Here is a 24,904-nt window from a genome sequence, read left to right as displayed (position 1 = left end):
TTGCATTTGCAGACGGTTATTCAAATTAATATTATTTCCTTTTTGCTTTTGTTTGGAATAAAGAAACACTGGCAGCGGTTTGTAAGTTTATAACCTACCAAGACGCGCGGCGCCAAGTTGGATTCGTCCGCGTCGACGGTCTAATATTTGAAACAAATATTTTAGGAGTATCACCCGTTATATTAATTAAGCAGCGGTCCACTTTATTATTTATCCGTGATTATGGGATTCGGTCAAATATTATTTCTTTTTGATTATAATTTCAGGGTACTTTACAAAGGCAAAATGTAAACTCATAACTTTATTATATTATAACGAGTTACCTGGGGACCCCAGGCTATTATGTTCATAAACATTATAAATAAAGATTTGGCGGAATGACAGGCTGAGCGCGGCCCAGTAAAACAAGGAGGTGATTTCAAAGATTTTGGAATTTTACCTTTGAAAACATTTCCTTGTCATACGTTGTATGACCCGCCGCGCACGAGTGCGCGGCTCCCCCTGTATCGTAGAAACTCTACTATAGTGAAGCGACAGTGGGGGTCACCACGTGATACAAACATTTCCTTGTCACTTGTGTTTAAGTAGGCATATCTGTCAATAAGTGACTTAATATGGCACTTTTTACTTGTAGCGCGATGCGTTACTGATACAGCTAGATCGGCGAGATGCGCTACTGTGCCGCGCCGAGCTGCCATGAATTGACATCGTCAATTAAACTTTTTACATATTCAAGTTTTGAGTTTGGAGTTGGCATTAAGTTCATATATATGATATAATGCCATTTAAATGTTGTGGGAAAGCAGAATTTATTCGAAATAACAAATAACAAAATTGGAGGACTTCGCCGCTTCGACGCGCCGCGCGAACTAGCATTCTTGCTTCACATCGTCGATCGTTGCTCTGCTTCGCAGAGCAACGATCTCGATGGGTTGACATCGTCAACCAAATAACAAAATAACGAATGAACAGATTTCTCACCTTTCGCACATGCAAACTTTGAGCGGACGTTGCGTACGCATACAATAATGAATCAACATACATTTTTGCATAGTGGTATTTTATATATAGTTTGATAAGTATGCAAAGTTTCAGAAGATTTCAAAAATAACTTGGATGACAACGGGACTCCAAAGTTGATAAAAATCATCAAAATAACAGTTTTCAGTGATTTTAGCAATGGAATTGTCAATTCTAAAATCTTTATCTTTTCTAAACATACTAAATCTTTCAATATAAAGTTCGGCATCTAATATATCACTACTTAAATGAGCTTCTGTTACACAAATTCAATGAAACAAGAAATTTTCAATGAAACAAGAAATTTAATTTTTAGCACATTTTACAGAGTAAAGCATTCATTGACCCTCCTGGAAGCCTCCTCTGTCCCATAACACCTGAAGAAGTTGGCCGTGCTGTTATGAAGCTGAAATCCGGTAGAGCGTGTGGCCCTGACGGTATACCTAATGAGCTAACGAAAGCTGCTGGATATCCCCTCCACTGTGAGTTGGCTAGGATCTACAATCTCTCCTTTGAGACCAACACATACATCCCAGCTATTGGAGAAGGTATCCTGACACCCCTTCAGAAGCCAGGAAAACCCCGAGGTCCGATAAAGTCTATCCGGCCCCTCACATTGCTAAATGGAACTAGAAAAGTCCTATCCCTCGTAGCCTTGAACAGAATCAATTACCACGTTGATATGTACACTGGACCTTGGCAGGCGGCATACAAGCAGGGTCGCAGTTGTGCTGACCTGGTATGGTCTCAGAGAATGTTGACATCAGTGGTTACCAGGCGCGAGTTTGAGTATAGTAAAATCAACATTGACATGACCGCTGCGTTTAATACTATCCGCAGACAGACCATCATCAACCTCCTCATTGATGCAGGATGCTCTAGAGACGACATTCGCCTAGTTCAGTACCTCCTCTCAAATACAAAGCTCAAGGTGACGGTCAACAGATCTGAGTCTGGTGAATTTGTGATTAATATTGGCGCTTACCAGGGAGACAGTCTGGCAGGTAAAGTGTTTACATTGACCCTTGCCGGTGCCCTGAATCACATCAGAGCCGTGATCAGTGTCACGATTCCTAGACCGAACCCCCCAGTCTCTGATAGAGGCCTCCCGTTAGAGTCCGCCTATGCTGACGATGCTGAGCTTCTGAGTGAAGATGGTCAGAGCCTGGTGAAGATACTGGAGATTGCCAGTGATATACTAAAGGATTGGAGTCTCTTTGTTAACGAATCAAAGACGGTGTTTACAAGAGTGTATTTGGCAGATACAGATGCTTTAGATGCCCATGGCAATAAAATTAGAGGAGATGAAGAGTGGCGAGAGTCAGTGCTATTAGGATCAAAGCTCTGTTCAGAAAGAGATATTGTCAACAGACGCAACAAAGCCAATGTTGCCTTCTACACCTACAAGAAAGTCTGGTTGAATAGTTCTGTTCAGATCAGTGAGAGTAGAAAGCTGAAGCTGTACGAAGCTCTTGTCACTTCAGTGTTGTTGTATAACTGTAGCAGCTGGGCTGCACCTGAAACCGTAATGGCATCTGCAACTGAAACTGCAACAACCAGAATCCATAACGACATCTTGATAACTATTGACAAGAAAACTAAAGTTGTTCTTTTACTTCTAGATTTGAGTGCTGCCTTTGATACTGTCAATCACCCAAGATTAATCAAGAAGCTAAGATCTGCTTATGGCATTACAGGCATTGCTCTTACATGGATCAGGTCCTACTTGGCTAACCGTTCATTTTGTGTCAAAGTCAAGGATTCGTCTTCCTCATCAACTGTTCTTGAGATAGGTGTGCCACAAGGTTCAATCCTTGGCCCCCTGCTATTCATATTGTACACCAAAGATCTTGAGAACATTGCAAGTATGCATGGGTGCTGTATTCATTTGTATGCTGATGACACCCAGCTATATTTCACTCTTGATTCTGATGACCCATCACAGCTAGAGCACAATATGGAACACTGTATGTCTGATATCAAGAAATGGATGACAAACAATTTCCTTCAACTGAATTCTTCTAAGACTGAAGTCATCGTTATATCCTCTAAATTTGACTCAAAAAATATTCCAGCCTCTCTACAGATTGTTAAGGATCAAGAGCCACATGTTGTTAGTGGAACTGTGAAGAGTCTTGGGCTGTATTTGGACAGTTATCTTTCAATGAGTGATCAGATTACGTCAGTGGTTCAAGCATGTAATATTCAGATCAGAAATTTGTGGTTTATTGCATCAAAACTGTCTTTTAACCTTAAGATTCAGCTTGTTCATGCTCTAGTACTCTCTAGAATTGATTATTGCAATAGCGTATATTTTGGACTGAGCTCTTATGATTTAAGTCGTTTACAGAAGGTGCAAAATTCTGCTGTAAGATTTATTTTCGGGAGAGGAAGAAAGGCACACACTACTCCACTACTTAAGAAAGTTCATTTTCTACCAGTTAGATTTAGAATAGATTTTAAGATTGCCCTACTTGCCTACAAGTGTTTAAATAATATAGCTCCTCCTTACCTAAAAGAGTTGATATCTCCTAGGCAGCAAAGTTTTAAAAATGTACGTCTTGATAATGATTATTTTTACCTTAGTTTTCCGCCCTCTCCTAACTATGTAAACACAGAGAAAGCTTTTAGTCACTGTGCAGTTAAAGTATTTAATTCCTTGCCATACGACATAAGATCAGCTGAGTCAGTTACATCTTTCAAGACCAAACTTAAAACATACTTCTTTTCTCTAGCATTTGATTGATTTTGCATTTACATAGGTAAAATGAACTTGTCATGTCTAATTTTCAATTAAACTAAGCTCAGTTAATGTAAGAGCCGCTTTAGAAAGCACTGGAGTTTATCTCCAGGATTAAATTATATCGAGTTATATGATTTAGCTATAAGGCGGTTTATAAAAGTTGTATTTATTATTATTATTATTATCTGTCGACGTTCTTCAAAGGAAGCATCTGAGACAGATAATCAACACCTATTGGCCTACGGTTATCAGTAACGAGAATTTATATAAGAGATGTAATGTCCGACCCCTTACTGAAAGGATCAAGAAAGCAAGATGGAAAATGCTTGGGCACGTTCTCAGAAGCGGTGATGACACTCCCGCCTTCTTATCTTTCAGATTTGCATGTTTAGGATGTTTTGACTACAAAGGAAGGAGGGGCAGACCTCGTTCAAATTTATTTGATTTATTATTAAAAGACATTATGACAAAACAAATTATTGTGATTGTAAATAAAAGATTTAGTTTAATTAATTTCAACGATTTAGTGTACAAAGCTCATGATAGACGTCTATGGAGAAGCTATGGGTGAGTCGAGACTACTCGGCCACTCGATTTTATGATTTAATTTCTATTATCTTGTGTTTGCTGTATATAGTTGATTAATAATTAATAATAATAAAGAGATGTAAAACAATTTATAAAAATATAATGCTCATTTGGTGTATGACTTTTTGTCCTTGACTGTTAGTTTGATTTTGAAGGGACAGGCAACTAACGGGGCAGGGAATGTGCGTGCCTGAAAGCTTTTGCACACACCAAAACGCTAGTTCAGTTGAGTTTTTAGAGACAGGGCTCATATGAGGATCAGAAGAAAATTGTTAGCAGACGTTAGGGGTTCTGTTTGTGTTTGTTACTATGGGTTACAGTCTTGTTGTGACAGAAAGTCTACACTATATATATGCCTAAGTTTAAATTGTGTAGTTTGAGGATATAAGATGCAACTTTAAGATGGATATTGGAGAGCTGTTGAAAAATTATGTTCGTTGTATCAATGGTTATAATAAGCTAATATAAATTACCTCAATAGATTTATACATTTAATTGATACAATTTATTTTGGTTCATCAATTTTATTAAATAGGCCGTTAGCATTGGTATAATTCATATTTAAGGGCACTGCGGCTGGCTCTACTGCCTCTGTCTTCTCTGTCTCTGTTTTCGTTGCTTCCTCATGCCTTTCCTTCCTCTCCTTTCTGGCTAAAAAACGAATATCTCTGTCTGCCTTGCAGAGGTCCTGGTCGATCCAATAAGTTGACTCTTTCCTCAATTCTAATAATTCTAATAATTCTCAATGAAACAATAAGTTTTAAGTTTTCAATGAAACAATAAGTTTTATTTTACATTCCTTTAATCATAAATAAAATAAGAGCTTAAACCACGAATTAGTTAACTAGAAGTAAACTTGAGGAAATAATTATAATTCCTTCGTCTTCTCTGTCCCTCTTTTCTTTGCTTCCTCCTGCCTCTTCCTCTCCTTTCTGGCTAAAATACGAATATCTCTGTCTGCCTTGCAGAGATCTAAGTTGATCCAATAAGTTGACTCTTCCCAGTCTAGTCCTTACCATGGTCAGTGTAGAAATTGTCTGACTCTTCATCTCGTGTCTGGATGATGAGCAGGCGATGGTGGTCTGGCTTGTCAGGATCAATTTTGCCAGAGCGATGGCAGCTTATCATGTCGTCCTTCTTAATCTTTAGAATTAGGGTCTCCCTGCAGAACTTGGAGTCATCCTCCTGGCATCCCCTATCGAGATTCCTGAGGTCAGTGCACACATGTTTGGTCTTACACCACCGCCGTGTTTCATATTTGAGACTTGTTGCTTTGTAGATGACATACTGACTAATGTACCGCCAATTCTGTTTTTAAGGGCCACCAATCAACACTGAATTGCTTACATTCGTGTTTGCGAACATACTAGAAAATTCATTGTAAAATATTGCAATAGTTTTAACTATTGCAATAAATTTAATTTAATTAAAATTAAATCTGGAACTTGATCTGAGAATATGATGATGAGCAATTTGATTATCTCGTTAGCAAAATTGATTGGGTAATCATGTGATTGCATGCTACGATACTGTAATTTGGCTCTCTGCACGATTCCCATAGTGTCAACCCAATCACTTGATCACTCCTAATGAATAACCTCGTTTTGCTTCATATCTCCGTCATCTGAGCTAGAACTCTCATTTTTTAGGTCAAATGTAATTTGAACACAATTCCATACAATTTGGCTCGATCCGATTAATCAAACTATCAAATAAATGCGAAAATGAACCTTCATTCAAAAAAAATTAACATGAATATTCTTTGATTTGACCTATGAAATTATGAAATTTCTCTCCAAATTTATTTTATAGTTGGTTTTGATAGAGGGGAGTAATACCTACTAGTTGTTTTTGGTCCCATGGAAAAATTTTGTTCCTAGCCGAAATTATCGCCGGTCAAAGGTCAGCGCTCATGTGTAATTGTATTGCAACTCGATTGCGACTCGATTTGCGACTCGATTTGCGACCCGATTTTTAAGCCAAGACAATCGCTCGATTACACCGTCTGATGAGACAATTTCTTTTGTTTTGCTCATCTTAGGACACATTTTTATGTGGACCAAGTCATCCTTGCAAATGGGGCAGTCACATCATTTCTTTGCTCAAGCCAAGACAGAAGCCAAGAAGCATGTGAAAACACGCACTGGCATAATCATTTACCATGGATGCTGCTGATTGAAGTGGTTAAGGGTAGCAACCGGCCCAGTGACATAAAGTGATGAATCTAAGAATCTAATTCTTAGCCATATTAATTTCCATAGCCACGCCGACTAATTTTTGTCAACAAAATTATTAAATTAACTTTAAAATAGTCGCTCTCGTTGTTACACACTGTAATGCCGCGCACTGCACTTTAATTCTATATTTATCCGAGAAGACGTTCGAATCGAGCGCAAATGCAAGATTCCTGCAGATTCCTGAAAGATTCTTGCGCTTGCGCGTCAGATTCCAAGGTATTCCTGTCAGATTCCAAGGTATTCCTACTACCAGTCTGGTAGTATGGTAGTATGGTAGTATGGTAGTATGCGCGAACACGTCGTTTAGATTCTTGACGACCCTTAATCAATTAAGGGGCCATCTGCTTACGAACTCCGGCAATTGAGGGTGGGGCCGGGGGGGGGGGGGGGGGGTGGGAGGGCCGGGGCGTGGTTTTGGAATTGATTGAAATACATTTTTGTGCACATACAGAATGAATGGTTAATAATTTAATATATATGTAGACCAAGCTCTGTGCACGGGATGCTTCCTGAAAGAATCCAGTTCTTTTAGCGGGGCACCCTACCTAAAGCCAAATTGAGATATAATAATCATATTCCTAGGGAAATAATCAGAAATCGAATACCAATCAAATAATATGATATATAGGAGTAGTAACCATATTTACTATGCAAAATGCCCCAACCACATAGTGTAAATTTATATGAAATTCAAATTCCATATCATCATTAAACCTCAATAGTCAATATAATAGCCCAAGCAAAATTGAATAACTTCTTATATACCTTACTGTCATACTACAAATTAATTGAACATTTGAAATCTGTTAACCAGAGAATAAATTTCTAAACCTAATGCAAGTGAAATAATTTAGATGCAATAATGAATGCCTAATGGTAGTATTATCTGTCAATGTCCTTGTAAAACAGTCTGTACAAGAGATACGAGTAACTAATAAAGAAGAAAAAAAACAGGAAGTTGTCGTCTGTTGAAAAATAAATAAAATATCTAGAATATAAATTAGAATATAAAATAACATTCAGTCAATGTGTCGGCAATAAACTGTACAATTATCAAATGTTAAAACTGGGTGATACAGTCACCAAAAATAAATATTAAGTATAATAAGTTAATAAATTAAATGTGGTCTATAAAACTACCACTAGGTATAATAGGTCAATAAATTAAAAGTGGTTTATAAAACTACCACTGTGCGAACCCCTTCTCCAGTTAAAACATGTCAGTCATGTGCAAAATCAATCAGAATGGTGAGGTGGTAAAAAAGGGAATATCCTTTCGATACATCAATTATATAATTTTCAAATTTTGACGACGGAATCCTCGAACCAGTAAGTACAGTATGCCATCTGCAAAGCAACAGCTCTCAAATATAAAACACGGCGGAGGTATAAGACCCAACGTTTGCACACTGACTTTTGGCCCACCCTGTATATGCCTCAGATTTAAAAGAATTAGAAGAATTTCGGGCAGGGGAGGGGATAGTCTGATAATCTGCGATTTTGGCGGACGTCCTAAGTAGTTGACCTCTAAACTGTCAAATTAGTATTGTTTGGTGAAGTTATGGATAAGAATGTACCAGATAGCTTTATATCATCATAATATCTTGAATAATTAATTTGAATTTAGATATCACGTGACTAACCATAATATCTAAATTGCCAATGAGACACGGGGGTCTATTCAAAACCATGTGGCACTAATTTCTACTTCGTCTCCAATATCCATCCTAACATTACACAGTACTAAAGCATTCACTAAGACTCTACTATACCGAGCAACGTACCAACAGAAACAAGGATGTTCAAGTGTCGAATGTGTGAAATATTCTAGATGAGCAATTCGAGGAAGTTATTGGCTCCCCTACAATGCCTGTACTAACATAATGTGGTGGGCAATTTCTCTCTTTGCGAAATTGTTGGAAGGGTTTTCAGGACCTATAAATCTATTAAAATTTCAGCATGTCATGCAATCTTTAAAGAATGAGATAAATGAACTGCACGAAAAGCTTAGCCAGGCAGGAGAACAGGTACTTTCTGTTTTATGAATTTCTAATGTTTATATCATATACTATTTATATTTAACTGGATTGTGATTAATATCTAACCTCTCACCTTGTAAAATGTTCCATACAATTTAAACTCAATATAAAATATTTGTCTCTTTTTTCAGGCACGTTTAAAGATCCTATCCCGGAATGTCGACGAAATCTTATTTACATTCCTAGACAATTCTGAAAAACATCATTCAATCACCTGCAACATATTTGTAAGTTGTGACGTTACTTCTTTTTTATTGGTTGTGAAGTAAGGGGAGGGGTCAAAATACATCTTAATATAGAGCAATTGTAGGTATTGAAAGAAGATGTACATTGTACAATGGTTAAGATGGTTAAAATGGTTATAATGGTTATATAATGGTTAAAATTTAGCAAAACTATTATAACAAATGTGCAGGAAGGATACCCCGACCAGGCCCCATTATGGTGTACAGCATCTGATGATACCACTATCAACAATGCTATCGACAAAATCAACAGTTCAGGACGAAGTGTGAGTCTCTTATGAAATAGCGAAATTTCCAACTTTCATGTTATAATTTAATCGGAAATCAAATTTTATTCACTGGATAGATAAAATAATCTATATGGCCTGATTCTAATTTGGTTAAGTATTAACTTGTCTAGAGTTAGGTGTTTTTAAGGATAGTGTCCCATGGTTCAAGGCGTCAAACATCGAAGAAATATTGTTCCTCAATATCGTTACAAGAAAGGAGAATTATTTAGCAATGATCAATATTATTCTATGATAACCACTCTCTTAAAATTGTGGTTTTAGCCAATCCTGGGAATTAATGATAATATAATTTTTGCTGTAGAGATACAGAACACTTCCGCCGTGAGGATCACAGTGACTATTCCCTGCCAGAGTATGATCCCCCAGCTCGGCGAGCTACTGAAATCTAAGGGTGAGGATCGTGGTCACTCCTACACTCAACACTCCGTAAAATGGGCCGTTGCCCGTTTATCAAAAAATGCATTTTCATTTCGTCAGGACTGGAAGTTAAAAGTTTTGTAGCCACAGTCCAAATCGTATGACATGTAGTTGAAGAATAAACCATTTCTGTATTTGAAGAACATTGTTAATGAGAAAATAGCCGATGCTAGCCACAAAGAGCTCCACAAAGCAAATGAGCCGCTCTTCCAAACCATTTGCTGGTTTCCAAGGGATACTTTAACAACAAATACTTACTGGTCGTCAGCAACTAGAGCACTGCCTACTGGGTAAGATAGTTGTACCGTTATCTTCTCCAAAATATTTCCCAACACCCATCTAGGTTCATCAGCAATCAATGAGATCATTGTTGGAAACACATACGTTACACTCAGTATCAAATCACATACAGATACATACTGGATTACTGCTACGATGAATTTATTGAGTTTGAAATTGTCATTCGTGATGCAAGCTACCTGTATCAAAATATCATCGATCACAGAAGAAAGGAAGATCTCAAAAGTAGATAAATTATCCAGATGTGTCTTTGAACGTCGTCATGTAGCTCATCGTTACCTTGTTAGCAGTAGCATTATTTGTTTTAATCATTGTCCCAAGAAAGACGTTTTATGTAATGGCGTAAATTTAAACAGGCCATAGTATCTTATTCGATATGAAATAAGCCTGAATACAGGCTCTGATTTACTGACTATATTAAAAATCGAAACAAGTTGGCTGATAGATAACGGTCATAATTATCACATGCAAGTAATTTAAGGAGAAAAAGAGCTGTTTTGACGAAACCCTAGACAATTCTCCCCATCGACTCGAAACAAAGCAGAATTATTTAAAGTTCCTCCCAATAGGTTACCAGCTGAGTAGCTCAGACATTATGTACTAGAACAGTCTGGTTGATAATAATCAGTCAGACAAAAGACTTGTCAATCTTACATAAAACAAAACATATTTATTTTACATATTTTACATATTTTACATATTTTACATATTTTACATATTATACGTATTATACGTATTATAATACGTATTATACATATTTATTATGTTATAGATGCAATGGACAAGACTGCAGCTTCTTCCGTTGACTTGAGGATTTGAAGGACAAATTATGTTGTTGGACGAGTTAAGAATAGAAATCTACAAACTGACATGTAGTTATGAAAATATATGAATTCTGGTTAACCACAGCTGCAGTACAGAATATTTGCATATCTGTACCTGGTCTAAAGTTCTTGCTTAATTTGACAATAAGTATTGATTGAGGCAACTGGCCCCCAGACCTTTAAATACATATTATTATATCGTTATATGTTATAATGACTAATGAGCACTGTTTTAAGAGCATACTTAGAGTATACAAATTAGATTTACAATATGCGGATACGTGTGGGGAGGTACACCATTTATAAACACAGTTTATAAATGGTTTATAATAAACAAATGTGACCTAGTTTTATCGGTTTTCATCACCAAAACACTTCGCTCGAGTCTCGACGATTGATGAAACACGTATTGCTTGTTGTCAAGAGTAAAGACTAATGGTGAACTAGGAATAAGATCCAATCTGAACAATTAGACAATTTAAGAGCTGTAATCCGGTATTGTATAAACATAGCCCAGCTTGTGGATGTATACAGTCTAGGGGCCAGGTGTGGGCAGGTTTAGTGGTTCAAGGAAGTAAATTGTAGTATTATATTGATATTAGTAGGCTCATCATTATAACACATCTCGGTTTGATTGCTGAAATCATGAAGCCTGCCGTGTAAGGTCTGTACCAACTGCTCAAAAGTAAAATTTCCCTCCTGAAAATGACGATTTAAGGGTACAAATAAAAAGCAAACTTTGCTCTTAAATATATTATAACTCTGTGACTTTTCTTGATTTAAATTGCCGTGAATATCAACTATGGGATGTGACTTATAATCTCTAGTAAACACCTTATCTTCGTCGTTTACCCACAATTATGGTAATTGTTAGCTCTGATTGAACAAAAACAGCTGAGTATATACTCAAGCTTAGTGAATAACTCGTTTACATTTTCCTATAGATATAATGTTCGGTATCTGATGAGGATGAAATGAGGCATGAGGCTGCCTGATTAAATACACTATTTGGGGGTACGTGATATGATATGACACTTCGTACATACACTATGTATACTATAACTATTATTCACTAAGGCAGTAGTTATCACTTCTTTAAAGTTTGATTACTTTATGCACTTGAAAACCTGGGTTTGGTGAAATATGATATGCACTGTTACGATTAGGTAACGCGTTAGGTAACGCGTTAGATACTACAGTAAAACCCCGATTTACCGCACCCCGATTTACTGCAAACCCCAATATACCGCGGCCATCTCCTTTCCCCCAAATAGTCCTTAACATCTATAATGTAAACAAACAAAACCCCGATTTACCGCAACTCCGCGGTAAATCGGGGTTTTACTGTATCTAGTTAGGAAAAAAACCAGATCACGTACTACAGTACGTACTGTTGCATCAGCCGTCTAGCTAATACCTGGATATAGTACTAGTTGCTAGATAAGAGAGTAGCGACTGCATTTTTTTTAAATGAAAATCTTTTCAAAATTTACATACAATATAACATGTGGCGCAAAATAAAATCAAAATTACATAACATCTAGTATTACTATTGTCTAGAAGTTGGTCGGTCGCGATTGTTGCCTCCTGTTTTTTTGCCGTGTGAAAAAAAATTGAATGGAGAAACAAAACACAATAAAACTGAGTTGGTATCATCTCAGTACTGCTTGATTATATAAAACATTCACATTTCCAAGTAACGAAAAAATCTTGAAAGCCCTGGTAAGGCCAGATGATAAAGTTTTTTGCGCCTAGCTTTCCAGAATTTGAGCCAAATAGTAATACTAACTATGAGTCATTGAGTCAAACTGCTGTAAGTGTAAAGATGTGCGACCTGGGGGAAAGATCATGTGTCTACATGATTGTGTTGCAACTGGAGTATAAAGTATATTCTGGAGTATAAAGACTGTTTTACATAGCAAAAGATGTGCATTGTAAATTGATATTATATCAAGTTTAGGTCCTTAAATTTCAAAATCATGGGGCCCTTGATTCAATGGTCTGAATTTACCCCGTGTCTCAACATTTGTTTTTCCCATAATTTCCTACAACCTAATGATAACATAGCTGTACGAATTATGATAAACCTAATTAAGTACATTTGTTTCCTAACACTGTTTTCTATTCCCAGATAATGTCCGCCTCTCAAGTCCTGATAACGGAGCTATGTACTGCGTTTGGGCTGAGCTCCGCTTCTAACATAGACCTGTGTAACGGGGTGGGGTCCAGCAGCGCTACGCTCGAGTGTGACATGGTACTGTTTGTAGTGTTACTGGGGGTGGGGAGGGGAGGCACGAATAAGTTAAATCGGCATTAGCTTGTTAGCTACTACAGCTATAACGTTACCTGTTTTCTTTATTTGCGATAATTCTCTTTGATTAATGCACATGTAAACGAACCTTAGTACCATGATAGGTTTTCATGTTTTCATATTGGCTGCCTGTTCACGTGACTTTATAATTGTTCAGGATTCGGCCGATGACGCAGATTCTATTCTATCTGTAAGTTACATGGCTGATTTATTATTTCCTAGCAGTAACTGAATTCACCTGTCCCTTGGTCAACGTTGTTGCCTTCAAATCTATGACTACATTTAATCTACACTCGAACTCTCCTTTTGGCTGTGTTCCAAATCATGTTAATTTCTAGAGAGTTGTGCTAATTTGGCTAAACATTACAGGACGATATGAGTGAGGCGGATGTTCTTTCTGATACTAATATGGACAGGTGAGTTTCTTTTAATTTACCTCCTCAACCGTTCCTAAGTGTTGTCATATGAAATGAAATGGTGGAAACACGCTACATTTGATATTCTGACAGCATACTTGCCGGTTTATTTGTGTACAACGCAACAGCCACTAGCAAACAATCACTTCACCGCTGTGGAGAGTGCCGTCAATTTGGAAAACGTGACTACTGAGCCGCGCAGTGCTATCATGCATTTTATGATATCATGTTTTGTTTCTCAGCATGACTACAAGTCAATTAAATATCCTCATAATCCGGATACAATTCACTGACATGATTACGTCATATTATCCCCAGTGCATCACATTTTCTGATTTGTCGACAATACTGCATCTCTTTTCAATGAAATATGTTCGATGAATGATGAGCTTGGTAAAACCTGAAATCAATAAAAACCATAGACTAGATCATGAAAATTGTGGTGGGCGGATTGAAAAACCATTTCTTTGAACCGGGGGTTGGCGAGACAGTGGGAGAGCAATGAATTTCAGCACTCAACTTTTCTGTGATCATATTTACAGCAAGCAATCACCAAACCGAGCGAACCAACCATAATTTTCAAGCAACCGTTTAGCATAACATATCGTCGAGCATAATCAGAGCTTGGTAAAGACAACAAATGTAAACACAGACTCCATCCTCACCCATTTTTAATCATTGCTGATTGCACACTGCACTGAATAGCGGGACTAGTAGTTGATATTTAATTGAAAGTTGTAATTCTCATTATTTCAGTGAGGAGAAGGCAGACATAGAATTAATGAAACCGGAACAGTTCGCTTCTCTGGAGCGAATAAAGCAGACTATTCGCAAGGATCAGGAACAGGTATCTTCACATTTTACTCTCATTCTGCGGTATAATATAAATTAATGATATGAACATGGCTATTCTGGTCTCTTGTTTAACCGTTTCATTTACATATTAGGTTAATATTTGGCCTCTTGCTTCAGGTTTTATAGATTTTTTGAAATCCTCTCATATTTTAATTCATACAGTAGGTACAATAACATAAGTACATAGTGAATAAGTACATACCTGACCCATGTCATGTAAGTTAATGCAACGATATCGAAATATTGCCAGACAATTCGCTAATTTCAAAGTTTTGGCGCGTCTCAACTAGCCTGCCATGAACTAAAATGAAATTTTGCAACTTTAAACCCTATCTCCATTTACATGGGATTGTTTTGAAATTTGGAAGGCACAATTACTAGACAGTATTCATTGTGTTGGTGCATGCCCAGTTTCAAAATGTATCCATGAACACTCAAGTCGGAGACATAGATTGAAATTTAAATATTATATGATAACTTAGTAGAATTACAATTGAAAATCACGCACACAATAGGATAACACATAATCGCTGTCTTAAATCTTAACTTCGGTTGTAACTAAGTAGATCTCACTCTCTTTCAGATAGCATAATATACAAATATCAAATATTATCATTTTTATCAGCCAAATTTCATTGATTTCATCTTTTATAGTTCCTTTAGTATAACTGGTATGAATATTTATCAATAAATTTCTGTATAAAATGTGACTTTATTTATCTATTTATTCTCACGACTCCGCACAAACTGAAGATACTGTTGTCAGGGCATGATGTACGGGTCGGTACAAGCTACAGACCGAATTATGAAAGAACTGAAAGAGATTTACAAATCTGAAGGCTACAAGACGGGAGTTTACACTGTGTCAATAAACAACGACAATCTTTACAGCTGGGATGTGTTCCTGCAAAAGTGAGTCACGTGTCTTTGTTAATCAGGTTGGGCGGTTCTAGTTCTTGGTCACCAGGGTTGTTCTTGCTTCTATAACAAGTATAAGTTAGTCAGCTCGCTTAACATCAACTCTTAATTTAACCCAGGGTTGATCCGGACTCCCCTCTGATGGACGATATCAAAAAGTTGGATCCCAATCCCCAACACATTCACCTAGCTATAAGCTTCGGCCCATCCTTCCCTTTCGAACCCCCCTTCGTCAGGGTAGTCGCTCCGCACATTAGTCGTGAGTATCCAGTATCTTAGTTCATTAGTGTCAATATCTATAATGTGATAATATATATGGACACGTTCATTTGAGTTTGAGGATATTGGTAAACAAAAATAATATCGTTTTTGACGATAGTGGCTTAATTTTGACATCTATTAACTTAGCACGTTCAGAAGTTCTGAACATTAGCCACGTAACTCATACTCCCATATGCACCGCTCAGAAAGAAAATCTATTGTTGTTAGGCACTATAATGTTTCAAATGTCACATTTTGTGTGACTTAGTTAACTTCAGTTGTCTAATTATCATTCCTTGGTCTGAAATATAGTAAATTAGGTCAATCTAACAATTATGATACAACATTGGTTAATGGGCACGGATCGAACGGTTACAAGGCAATATTTGGGTAACTTTGTCACACTCATGATACCATACCTCTATTCTACTGTGAGGTGTCCTAAAAACCCTTTCAACTCATTATTTGATGGTTGCTCTACCAATCATAGCCCTAAAATATGTTGTTTTGACTAGTTAGCTAATACAGGCACTTGGTTATTGGGAAATGAGGTTAATTCTGTCACAATATATGAAATTTTAAATTTTGGGCGAATTATTTATATCTGATTTTGGTTTGAAAGGTGGGAAAATTTTATATGATGACAATGTAGTTGATGCAAGTTAAGATCAGTTGATGTTTACATTGTCACAAAAAATTATACGAAATCGTAAATAGATTAAAAACAATGATTATAGAATGAAATAGTCTCTTATAATAACTCTTATAATAACTGATGTGACAAAGTAAACATGTCTTGCCCCTATTTGGAAGATCTATATTCTATACCTTTATTAGAATATTGTCCAGAATATCAGAGCTTAAGTTTAACAATTGTAGGTTAAATTTGTCAAAGTCACTAAAAATGTGACAAAATTAACTTTTCATGCCCCAACAATTTCAAGATAGTGTGTAAAAATTAGCATAGGCTGCTTTATTACCTATATAAATCAATCCAAACTACAAAAAAATATATGTTAATGTGATGATGATTACCTAACTCTTATAATAACTGATGTGACAAAGTAAACATGTCTTGCCCCTATTTTGAAGATCTATAACTCTATTAGAATTCAACATTCTTTCAGAAACGATTGGAAGAATATTGTCCAGAACATAAGAGCTCAATTTTAAAAATTTAGATGAATTTGTCAAAGACATTAAAAATGTGACAAAATTAACTATCCCTGCCCCAACAGTATCAAGATAGTGTGTTAAAATTGGCATAGGATGCTTTATTACAGGTTTATTAAAGTATTAATCGATCCAAACTACGAAAAATATCTTTTAATCTGATGACAATTACCTAACTCTTATAATAACTGATGTGACAAAGTAAACATGTCTTGCCCCTATTTTGAAGAACTATACCTCTATTAGAATACTATGTAACTTTATCATCAACAAAATTTCGATAAACTAGTTATTTTGCCAGCAAGGAGCTAACAGAGTTATAATAATTTTTTGTGACGAAATTACCCTATTTTTGACCATGTAGCGGTAGTTTAATTGTGACACTGTTAACATATTACCACCTGATAATGATTTATGTGACTGGTGCATGGTACTATCAGTGTTGTTTGATCCATAGTACGTAATATAAGGGGTTTAAGCTGGTATATCATTATTTGTTCAATTTCACACATGTTCAGATATCATCAAGATTATGTGACAAAGTAAACTTGGTTGTGCCTTCTTTGTTTTAATTCCTTACGACTATATGATATAATAACAATTCCCAGCACTTCCGGGCTATCAAATAAACTTACACTACTCAGCATTGCTTATCAGGGTGCCCTAAACATTCATCACATATTTTCTTTAATGTGTGACAGAGTAAACCTGAATGCACCATCTAACGAAAAAAGTCGTCAAATATGTAGGTAATGGTCATATGTACCCATCCAATCAACTGGACACTAAAAAATTTGGTCAAATACGGCAGCAAGGGGTCCATATTTACTCCGTCACATGTTTATAGTGTGACAATGTAACCATTTCCGTGCCGGCCGTATTTAAGCGATATCTTATCACCTGATTAAGATATTGTTATGTGACAAAGTTAGCCTAGAGGATGAGACGATTATCGTAACCATCAAGGGTTTAAGTAATTTCATAGTGTGACAAAGTCAACTACACTGTGCCTTCTAATAGGGTCACTTATATTTACCAATATCCTCAAACTCAAATGAACGTGTCCATATCGACTCCCTCAATATTCTAATGAGAATACTATATCTCCCACTTATTTGTGGAGCCCATGTTGTGAGTTATTTTCTTTGTAGCTCTTAACAACTGCTCCTGCAGGTGGGTATGTAATGAGGGGTGGAGCAATATGTATGGAATTATTAACCCGACAGGGGTGGAGTAGTGCTTACTCTTTAGAGTCCCTGATTACCCAGATATCTGCTACCCTGGTAAAGGGCAAAGCTAGGATCACATTCAATCACAAGGGTACGCCCTATACCTTCGAGCGAGCACTTTGTTCCTTCAATGCACTTGTGGAGAGTCACGAGGCACAAGGTAATTCATCCATTGTATTTACTTTTCTAATCAATGTTAGATTTAAGTCTATGTTAAATTGTACAGTTAAAGTATTTTTGAATTCATTTTTTAAGGATTCGCCTCTCCAACAAAAAGTTACCTTTAGTAATATGGTGGCTGTTATTCCAGGTTGGGTGACTCCACCAAAAGAAGAAGGCTGACACACAAGAGTAGGGATCTACATTACTTCAGAGAAAAGAAACACGTGATCGCATGTGGATCAGGCGAAGAAACAGACTATGGTTGAACAAGGCACATGACTTCAAACCGATCATATCACTTCCGAGCATGCATGACTTGAAACATCGCGTTGTTTTTATGAAATATTTTCCTAAGTGCAGCGCAGAGCGCGAATGTAGCTTCCCAAGTTGACTAGTATAAAATTGATAGAATCAATGATGCATTGGTTAAAGTGTGATTGGATCGGTTGTTGTTATATAATTGGATACTTGATCCACTTTCCGAGAATTAGTGTGTGCTTTCCTTTATAATTTATGAGACTTGTCGGATACTGTTTTATTTCCAGTAAAATACTAGATTGGTTAGACTTAGACGAGTTTAAGTTGATTTAATAGAAGAAAGTTGGCATCACTCCTTCTGATTAATCCTTGTTAATAGCAACTCGCATACCTCTTCCACCGAGAACTTCAACTAAAGCTGACGATGTCTAACCGATAGTAATACATAATATGATGATTTAATTGCATATTTTATTACTGAGCTTGAGAGTGAAAAAGTTAAAAATCTTGTCTGTTAAAGAAGTAAGAACGTTATCGTATTTTTATTGTTTAAGTTCGTCTTTGGCACTCTTTTTCACTTTCTGAATTGCGCAGTGTTTTTAGCTCAATCTTATGTTTATCAAGCACTTCGTGCTCCAGTTTCAAATTCAAGGCAAACTTTGATTCCAAATGGGTGCTTAAACGAAAAGTTGGAGAATTTGTTAGTTATTTTTTAATCTGTAACTATTTAAATTATCTGTTCCAGAAGGGAGAATACAACTCAAAAATTTCATTTGTTACTCGAGGGGTGATGATTAATCACTTTTCTGTAGACCGAAGCGTGATTGCTAGACCAGTATTGACAGCCTTGCGAGCGCTCCTGTCTGATTAACAGGTCACGCTCGCCCGGATGATGATTAATCACTCTACACTCTACTGTCAAGTGTCACGAGACTTATTTAAAGGACCAGTTAACTGAAAAAAAAGTTATCCTCATATTTTGACGGATTGTGACAAATAGCAAACTAAGCAACGAGTCGAAATTCCTAAATCTCTAACTGCTCTCTAACGCGTGTAAATAGCGTTTGTATTATTTTGGCGATGACGTCATAAAGTCCCTCTTGCGCGCAGAGTAGCTCGTGAGACTGTATTTTACAGGTAAAAAATGGACATAATACAATCTTTTCCCCCGAATAACTCTAAAAGTAAGTAATTTAGGGTACATGTTGCTTCATAAGTTGTATATAAACATGGCCATTCTGCACAATTTGCACACATTCAAAAACCTTTAGGGCCTTCATAGCCCAATTAAACAGATACCCATAGTTTTGCATGATTTCTGGAACCGAAAATTCGCCAATAACTGAAAAAGTAAGCACTTTAAGGCATATGTTTGTTCGTAAGTCATATATTAATATGCTAATTGCGGTTCTTTTGCATCCTGTCTGAAGACTCCATCACGATCATATCGAAAATGGGCTTAGCACCACGCCCAAAATGGTTTTTGGCGAATTTATCGAAAAGTAAGGATTTTAGGCCATGTGTTGCTCAATAACTCCTATATAAACATGCATATGCGGCTTCGTTCAAGCCTATTTTGAAGTCTCTACGACCTTCAGAAGCAAGGGGTCGGTTACGTTATTGGGTCAATATGGGCGTGGCCCTCCAGGGTTTTCTCCACGGTCAAAAAAATGTCTCCAAACGAAAATCGTTTAATCATAACTTCGGGAAGGTCTGTGCAAAGTTTCGTGAGTATTAGAACATTTGCAGGTTCATTTCCATAAATGTCCATAAATGACTGGACTACACAACTTTAGAGTTAACTTTAGAGAAACTCATAAGTCATTTATCTCAAATTAAGCTGTTAGTGTCCATGATCAACCTCTGGCGACAATGTTTTACGTGAAATGTAAAAATCAGGAGTAATATAAAAAAGGTATTTTTAGATTAAAGTGCTAGCTCATAGTTTTAGAATTGTATAGATTAACGTTGGTCATTTAGCCATCTAACAATCGATCGTGCCGTAATATATGGCCAGAGAATAATAGGGTTTTGGAAATTCTATAGTTGTTCAGTGGGTCGATCGACTGAACACGATTGCACTTGGTATTTAAACTTACCAGTAGTTTATTTATGTTATGCACCGATGATAATGCAATAAGGATAACAACTAGGTAAGCCGGAAGTCTAATTCAAAACACACCTCACACCGTACACACCTCCAATCAGTAATTTTACTATTTGGTAGACCGGGTATTTTGGCGGGAATTCTGTTCCCACGGCACTGTTCTGATAGAAGCTACTTCTACTAATGGTCCCAGAGGAACGGCCGTAAAGTAGCCAGACTTCTTGTCTCCTGTACTGGCAGACACTTGCAGATTAAAGTTAGAAATTTCGCTATGCTATAAATATAATTGCTCTCGGAATTGAACAAACTCCTACTTATCTGTATCCTTTCTAAATTCGTTAGAGTTTCATGGACTGGGGAAAAATAATCGGTACAGTCTCCCTGCTTGTGTAATTAAGCAATGAAAACAATCCAAAATTATCACATATGACATAAGTTGTAATAGCAGAAACTTTCTAACCGTACATTCACCCGCCACTGTTCAAGAACCTATATCACTGTTTAAAATCATGACGTGAGCACTGTACATCCAATCAGCTATTCCTTTAGTTAGGATGATAGCCAAAACTATAAGGATTTTGGAGAACTAGGGTAATAGTCATAATTCTAAAATTTGAGTGAGTTACACGTGTTTTATTGACGATGATAAACATTTGTAATGTAAATTACGCTATGCAAGCGCGCACTGAGGGACTTTATGACGTCACGAGGCCACAGCTTATTATTGCAATAACACGCGGTACACGTACGCTAGAGAGTTGGTTCTTTCGGCGATACGATTCTTTACCAGTTTGTCACAGCTGATTTAAATCTTAGCCAAATTGGAGACTACAAATTTTTCAGTTAACTGGTCCTTTAAGACTTCCACTTACCTAGTGCTTTGACCATTGTTAATGGTCCGGCCCGGCGCGCGCTACTTCTTAGCACTTGCCATCGGGCCATAATATTTCGAGAAGAAAGCGGCGCGCGCTACTCCGATTGTAGGTTTACAACCTACCAGGACGTGACGCGCGCCGAGTTCAGAGTTGGACTCGTCGACGGAACAGATATTATACGAGTATCACCCGTTAATACTTCGAAAAAAAATAGACGAGTAACATCCGTCAACTAGTGTCTATGTGGCTCTCAATGACTGTTCGAAACCTTGACCATTGTTAATGATCTGACCCGGCGCGCGCTACTTCGTAGCTCTTGCCATTTCGAGAAGAAAGCGGCGCGCGCTACTTCGAAGAAATTTAGACGAGTAACATCCGTCAATTCGAAACCCTAACCTTCTTATCTGATCCCAATCCGGCAATCCCTAACTGAAGCATATGCTGAAACCCTAACACTAACCTTGTACTTTGTGTCTTTGTAGCGCAATGCACTACTTAACTGGGCCTCGCGCCGAGTTAATTGACGATGTCAATTCATGAATTTCACCGCAGCTCGGTTCACATAGCCATGTGTCTACGGGTACTGCGTGACACGCTTGTTTCTGCAAGCGAGAGGGCTCTGGTTAGAGCAAGCAGCTCGGTGCGGCACAGTAGCGCATCTCGCCGAACGAGCAATATATAATAAAGTATAACTATAACTTAATTGACGATGTCAATTCATCGTTAACGGGTGATATACTCGTAAAATATTTGTTCCAACTCGGCGCGCGTCCTGGTAGGTTGTAAACCTACAAGCAGCTAGGGGAGCATTTAAACCCTATGTCATGTGGGGTGATTCGGAATCAGCGTTCGAAAATATATTGAACCAGGTAGATTTAATTTTCAACTGTCAGGGTTGACCATTGTTAATGATCTGGCCCGGCGCGCGCTACTTCGTAGCACTTGCCACACTACTTCGCTACTTCGAAGAAATTTAGACGAGTAACATCCGTCAACTGTCAGGGGCCCTTTTTGCTTTTAGAAAAATCTCGAAGATCGACTGCAGACTGTAAAGTGATTTAGCAATACACAATAGCATCCCCTATGGCTATACTATTTTACCCCCTTTACTATTTTTCAGGCATTAGGACTCATCGGAAGTCGTCCAGAAGTTGATTCACGATGTCAATCCTTCGCATCTCGCCGATCTGCATACGTTGTGGTTGCGAGAAGCATTATTTGATGCGCGCGCGACCCAGTAGTGCATCGCGCTACAATCCAGAAGGTTTGTTTTTAGTTCAAAACATGGTAGAGGAATTATTACTGATATGATTACATATTTAAAAAGTCAGGTGACAGTCGAGTGTAGTCAGTGCCATTAATCATCATTCGGCTCTGAGATTGGGATTATGAGGGTGTAGCGCACAGTACATATTAATTCAGCAGCTGCTAGAGGTTGGCAAACACTTCAGCTTGTAGGTTTACAACCTACCAGGACGCGCGCCGAGTTGGACTCAGATATTTTACGAGTATCACCCGTTAAACTTCAGCTAATTCATAATTACTCGGATCTGGACTGGAAACATGGAAGAAGTTCCAGAATTGACATTAAAAATTCTCCAAAACCTCATATAATATCGTAATTTCCCCTTATATATTAATATAGTTATATTATAAAAGATTCGCTTGATAGGTATCACACATTCCGATAATCGTGAAATCAGCAATCAGGCAGAGCTTGTTCTTGGTTTTATACTAATACTATCAGTATCCTACTCTTACCAGTACGGCTACCTTAAATGATGAGTCTTCAGTCTGGTAAAGTCTGATAAATCGCATTAAACCGTTATACTTACATGTAAAATCCGAATTGGAGTATTATTATTTACACGGAATACGTTATACTTACACCTATAACTATAAGCTTACCGTTGTCCCTCTACTTTGCCCTTACAGTTACAGTTACATTCTACTAGTACTTCCGAATGTGACCTTACACATTACATGTTACATTCGCCCCATACTGGAAAGCACGACCAGGATGTGTTAAGTACATTAAAAATATCATTTACTAATAGATTTCCTTAATCAATAATTTTCCATTTGAAAAATTTAACGTGTATTGTAACTGTAAGCCAAAAATCAGAATGTATAGTATTAGTAAGCCAAGAAGTAAAATCAAATTTAAGTCCCACGCAAACTTGATTTTATGACTAGGACTATGAGCGGATAGAATGTGAGTATTTTATTATTTCCTTTGATACAGACGTTTGTTAAGTAGCATTGACTTGAATAAAAAAGATGGCAGCAGATTTGAAACCTAAAGTCGGTGAGTTGAACAGGAGACATCTCTTGCCATTTTAGCAGTTCCAATAAGACAGAAAACAGCCCTATGGCTATAGATTTGTAGGTAGTAAGTATAACTATAATTTGTCTCACGTCGCGATACGTGATTTCTGTTAAACTTAAAGTTAAAGTTGAACCACTTCGTGGCTATTTGCCGCGAAGTTAGAAGTGGTCGTGCATTTGTAGTGATATTATAAATATAATATCGCTAAATTTCATAATAATTTAAACTTAAACGTTGTTTTAAACTTATTGTTCATCTCAGAAGATGCGGAAGAGGTAGAAAATGACGGAGGAGGAGGCCGAGGCGGGCAAAGGGGCCGTGGAGGAAGAGGGAATGCTGGAGAGGGCCGTGGAGGAAGAGGGAATGCTGGAGAGGAAGGAGAGGGCCCTGCTCCAGATGGGGGCAAAAGAGGGGGTAGAGGCGGTAGAGTAGGACAAGAAGGTAGAGAGAGAGGTAGGGGAGGAAGAGGAGGCAAGGAAGGGGGTCAAGGTAGGGAACGAAAAGAGTCAGAAGGAGGCGAATGTGGTTCACATAGCCATGTGCCTACGCGTACTCCGGCGGTCGCGCGCTACTGCAAGCGAGAGGGCTCTGGTTAGAGCAACGAATGTGGTAAGACGAATAGAGGAGGAAGAGGAGGAAAATCAGAGTGTAGGCCAGAAGGTGAAGGAACAGAGGATAGTGGGGAAGGAAAGAGAGGACGACGAGGCAGAGGAGGAAAGAGAGGCGGTAAGGAGGATGCAGCAGGCGAAGTAGAGACTGAGGGAGGGGAGAATAGAGGAAGGAGAGGAGGTAGGGGCCGTGGCAGAGGAGCTGGAAAACAACAATCTCAGGGAGAAGGAGAGGAAGCTGAACCAGCAGGAAAACCCCAGAGAGGTTTGTTGATTGATCTCATTCTCAATTTACGACAATTAAAGTATCGGATTCGCACAAAAGTTGGGCAAATTTGGCCATGAGACTGACTAAACTTCATAACGTACACTACCGGATAGAGGGCAGAATCATGATTTTTATCGCTAGGTCATACTTTTAGGTGAATGAACTATTTTGTGTTTTGTTCGGCTCGGCTCTTATTTCAGCACTGCAGCTTTAAACTGAATCCCAATTTATTTTTAACGACGTCAAGTCAAGTTTCCTAAAGTTTTTTTTGTTTGGTAAAACATACATAGTTACAACCAAATTTCCGTACTAATTTATGAACTGACAGGTGGAAGAGGAGGCAGAGGAGATCGTGGAAGAGGAGGCAGAGGAGAGGGGAAAGAATCAGCCAAGCCAGACGAATAGAGTCCTAGAATTCTTCAATAATTATT

At 37.7% G+C, this 24,904-nt stretch overlaps 2 protein-coding genes across 4 annotated transcripts in view; both read left to right on the top strand.

Moving 5' to 3' along the window:
• The window catches only part of LOC134814902 (ubiquitin-conjugating enzyme E2 Q2-like), a 102,145-nt gene that overhangs the window by 8,264 nt on the left and 68,977 nt on the right, over positions 1–24,904 (top strand). Inside the window, exons 2-12 of one of the 3 annotated variants that reach the window (XM_063823240.1) lie at positions 8,547–8,615; positions 8,759–8,854; positions 9,043–9,138; positions 12,835–12,957; positions 13,172–13,204; positions 13,384–13,430; positions 14,187–14,277; positions 15,052–15,197; positions 15,323–15,462; positions 17,811–18,026; positions 18,177–18,638. The exons of the other annotated variants lie outside the window; for them this stretch is intronic. Of the exons in view, the coding sequence (XP_063679310.1) occupies positions 8,553–8,615; positions 8,759–8,854; positions 9,043–9,138; positions 12,835–12,957; positions 13,172–13,204; positions 13,384–13,430; positions 14,187–14,277; positions 15,052–15,197; positions 15,323–15,462; positions 17,811–18,026; positions 18,177–18,208 (1,083 nt within the window). The 5' untranslated portion in view covers positions 8,547–8,552 and the 3' untranslated portion in view covers positions 18,209–18,638. Of the gene's footprint in view, positions 1–8,546; positions 8,616–8,758; positions 8,855–9,042; positions 9,139–12,834; positions 12,958–13,171; positions 13,205–13,383; positions 13,431–14,186; positions 14,278–15,051; positions 15,198–15,322; positions 15,463–17,810; positions 18,027–18,176; positions 18,639–24,904 lie in introns of those variants that run through there. 3 annotated transcript variants of the gene reach the window in all.
• The window catches only part of LOC134815437 (centrosomal protein of 135 kDa-like), a 4,608-nt gene continuing 3,583 nt past the window's right edge, over positions 23,880–24,904 (top strand). Inside the window, exon 1 of the mRNA XM_063823971.1 lies at positions 23,880–24,020. Within this exon, the coding sequence (XP_063680041.1) occupies positions 23,880–24,020 (141 nt within the window). The remainder of the gene's footprint in view (positions 24,021–24,904) is intronic.

This window comes from Bolinopsis microptera, chromosome 5 (genome assembly GCF_026151205.1).
Source record: "Bolinopsis microptera isolate Bmic1 chromosome 5, MBARI_Bmic_1.0, whole genome shotgun sequence".
Lineage (NCBI taxonomy): Eukaryota > Metazoa > Ctenophora > Tentaculata > Lobata > Bolinopsidae > Bolinopsis > Bolinopsis microptera.
This window is presented reverse-complemented; position numbering and strand designations above follow the sequence as displayed.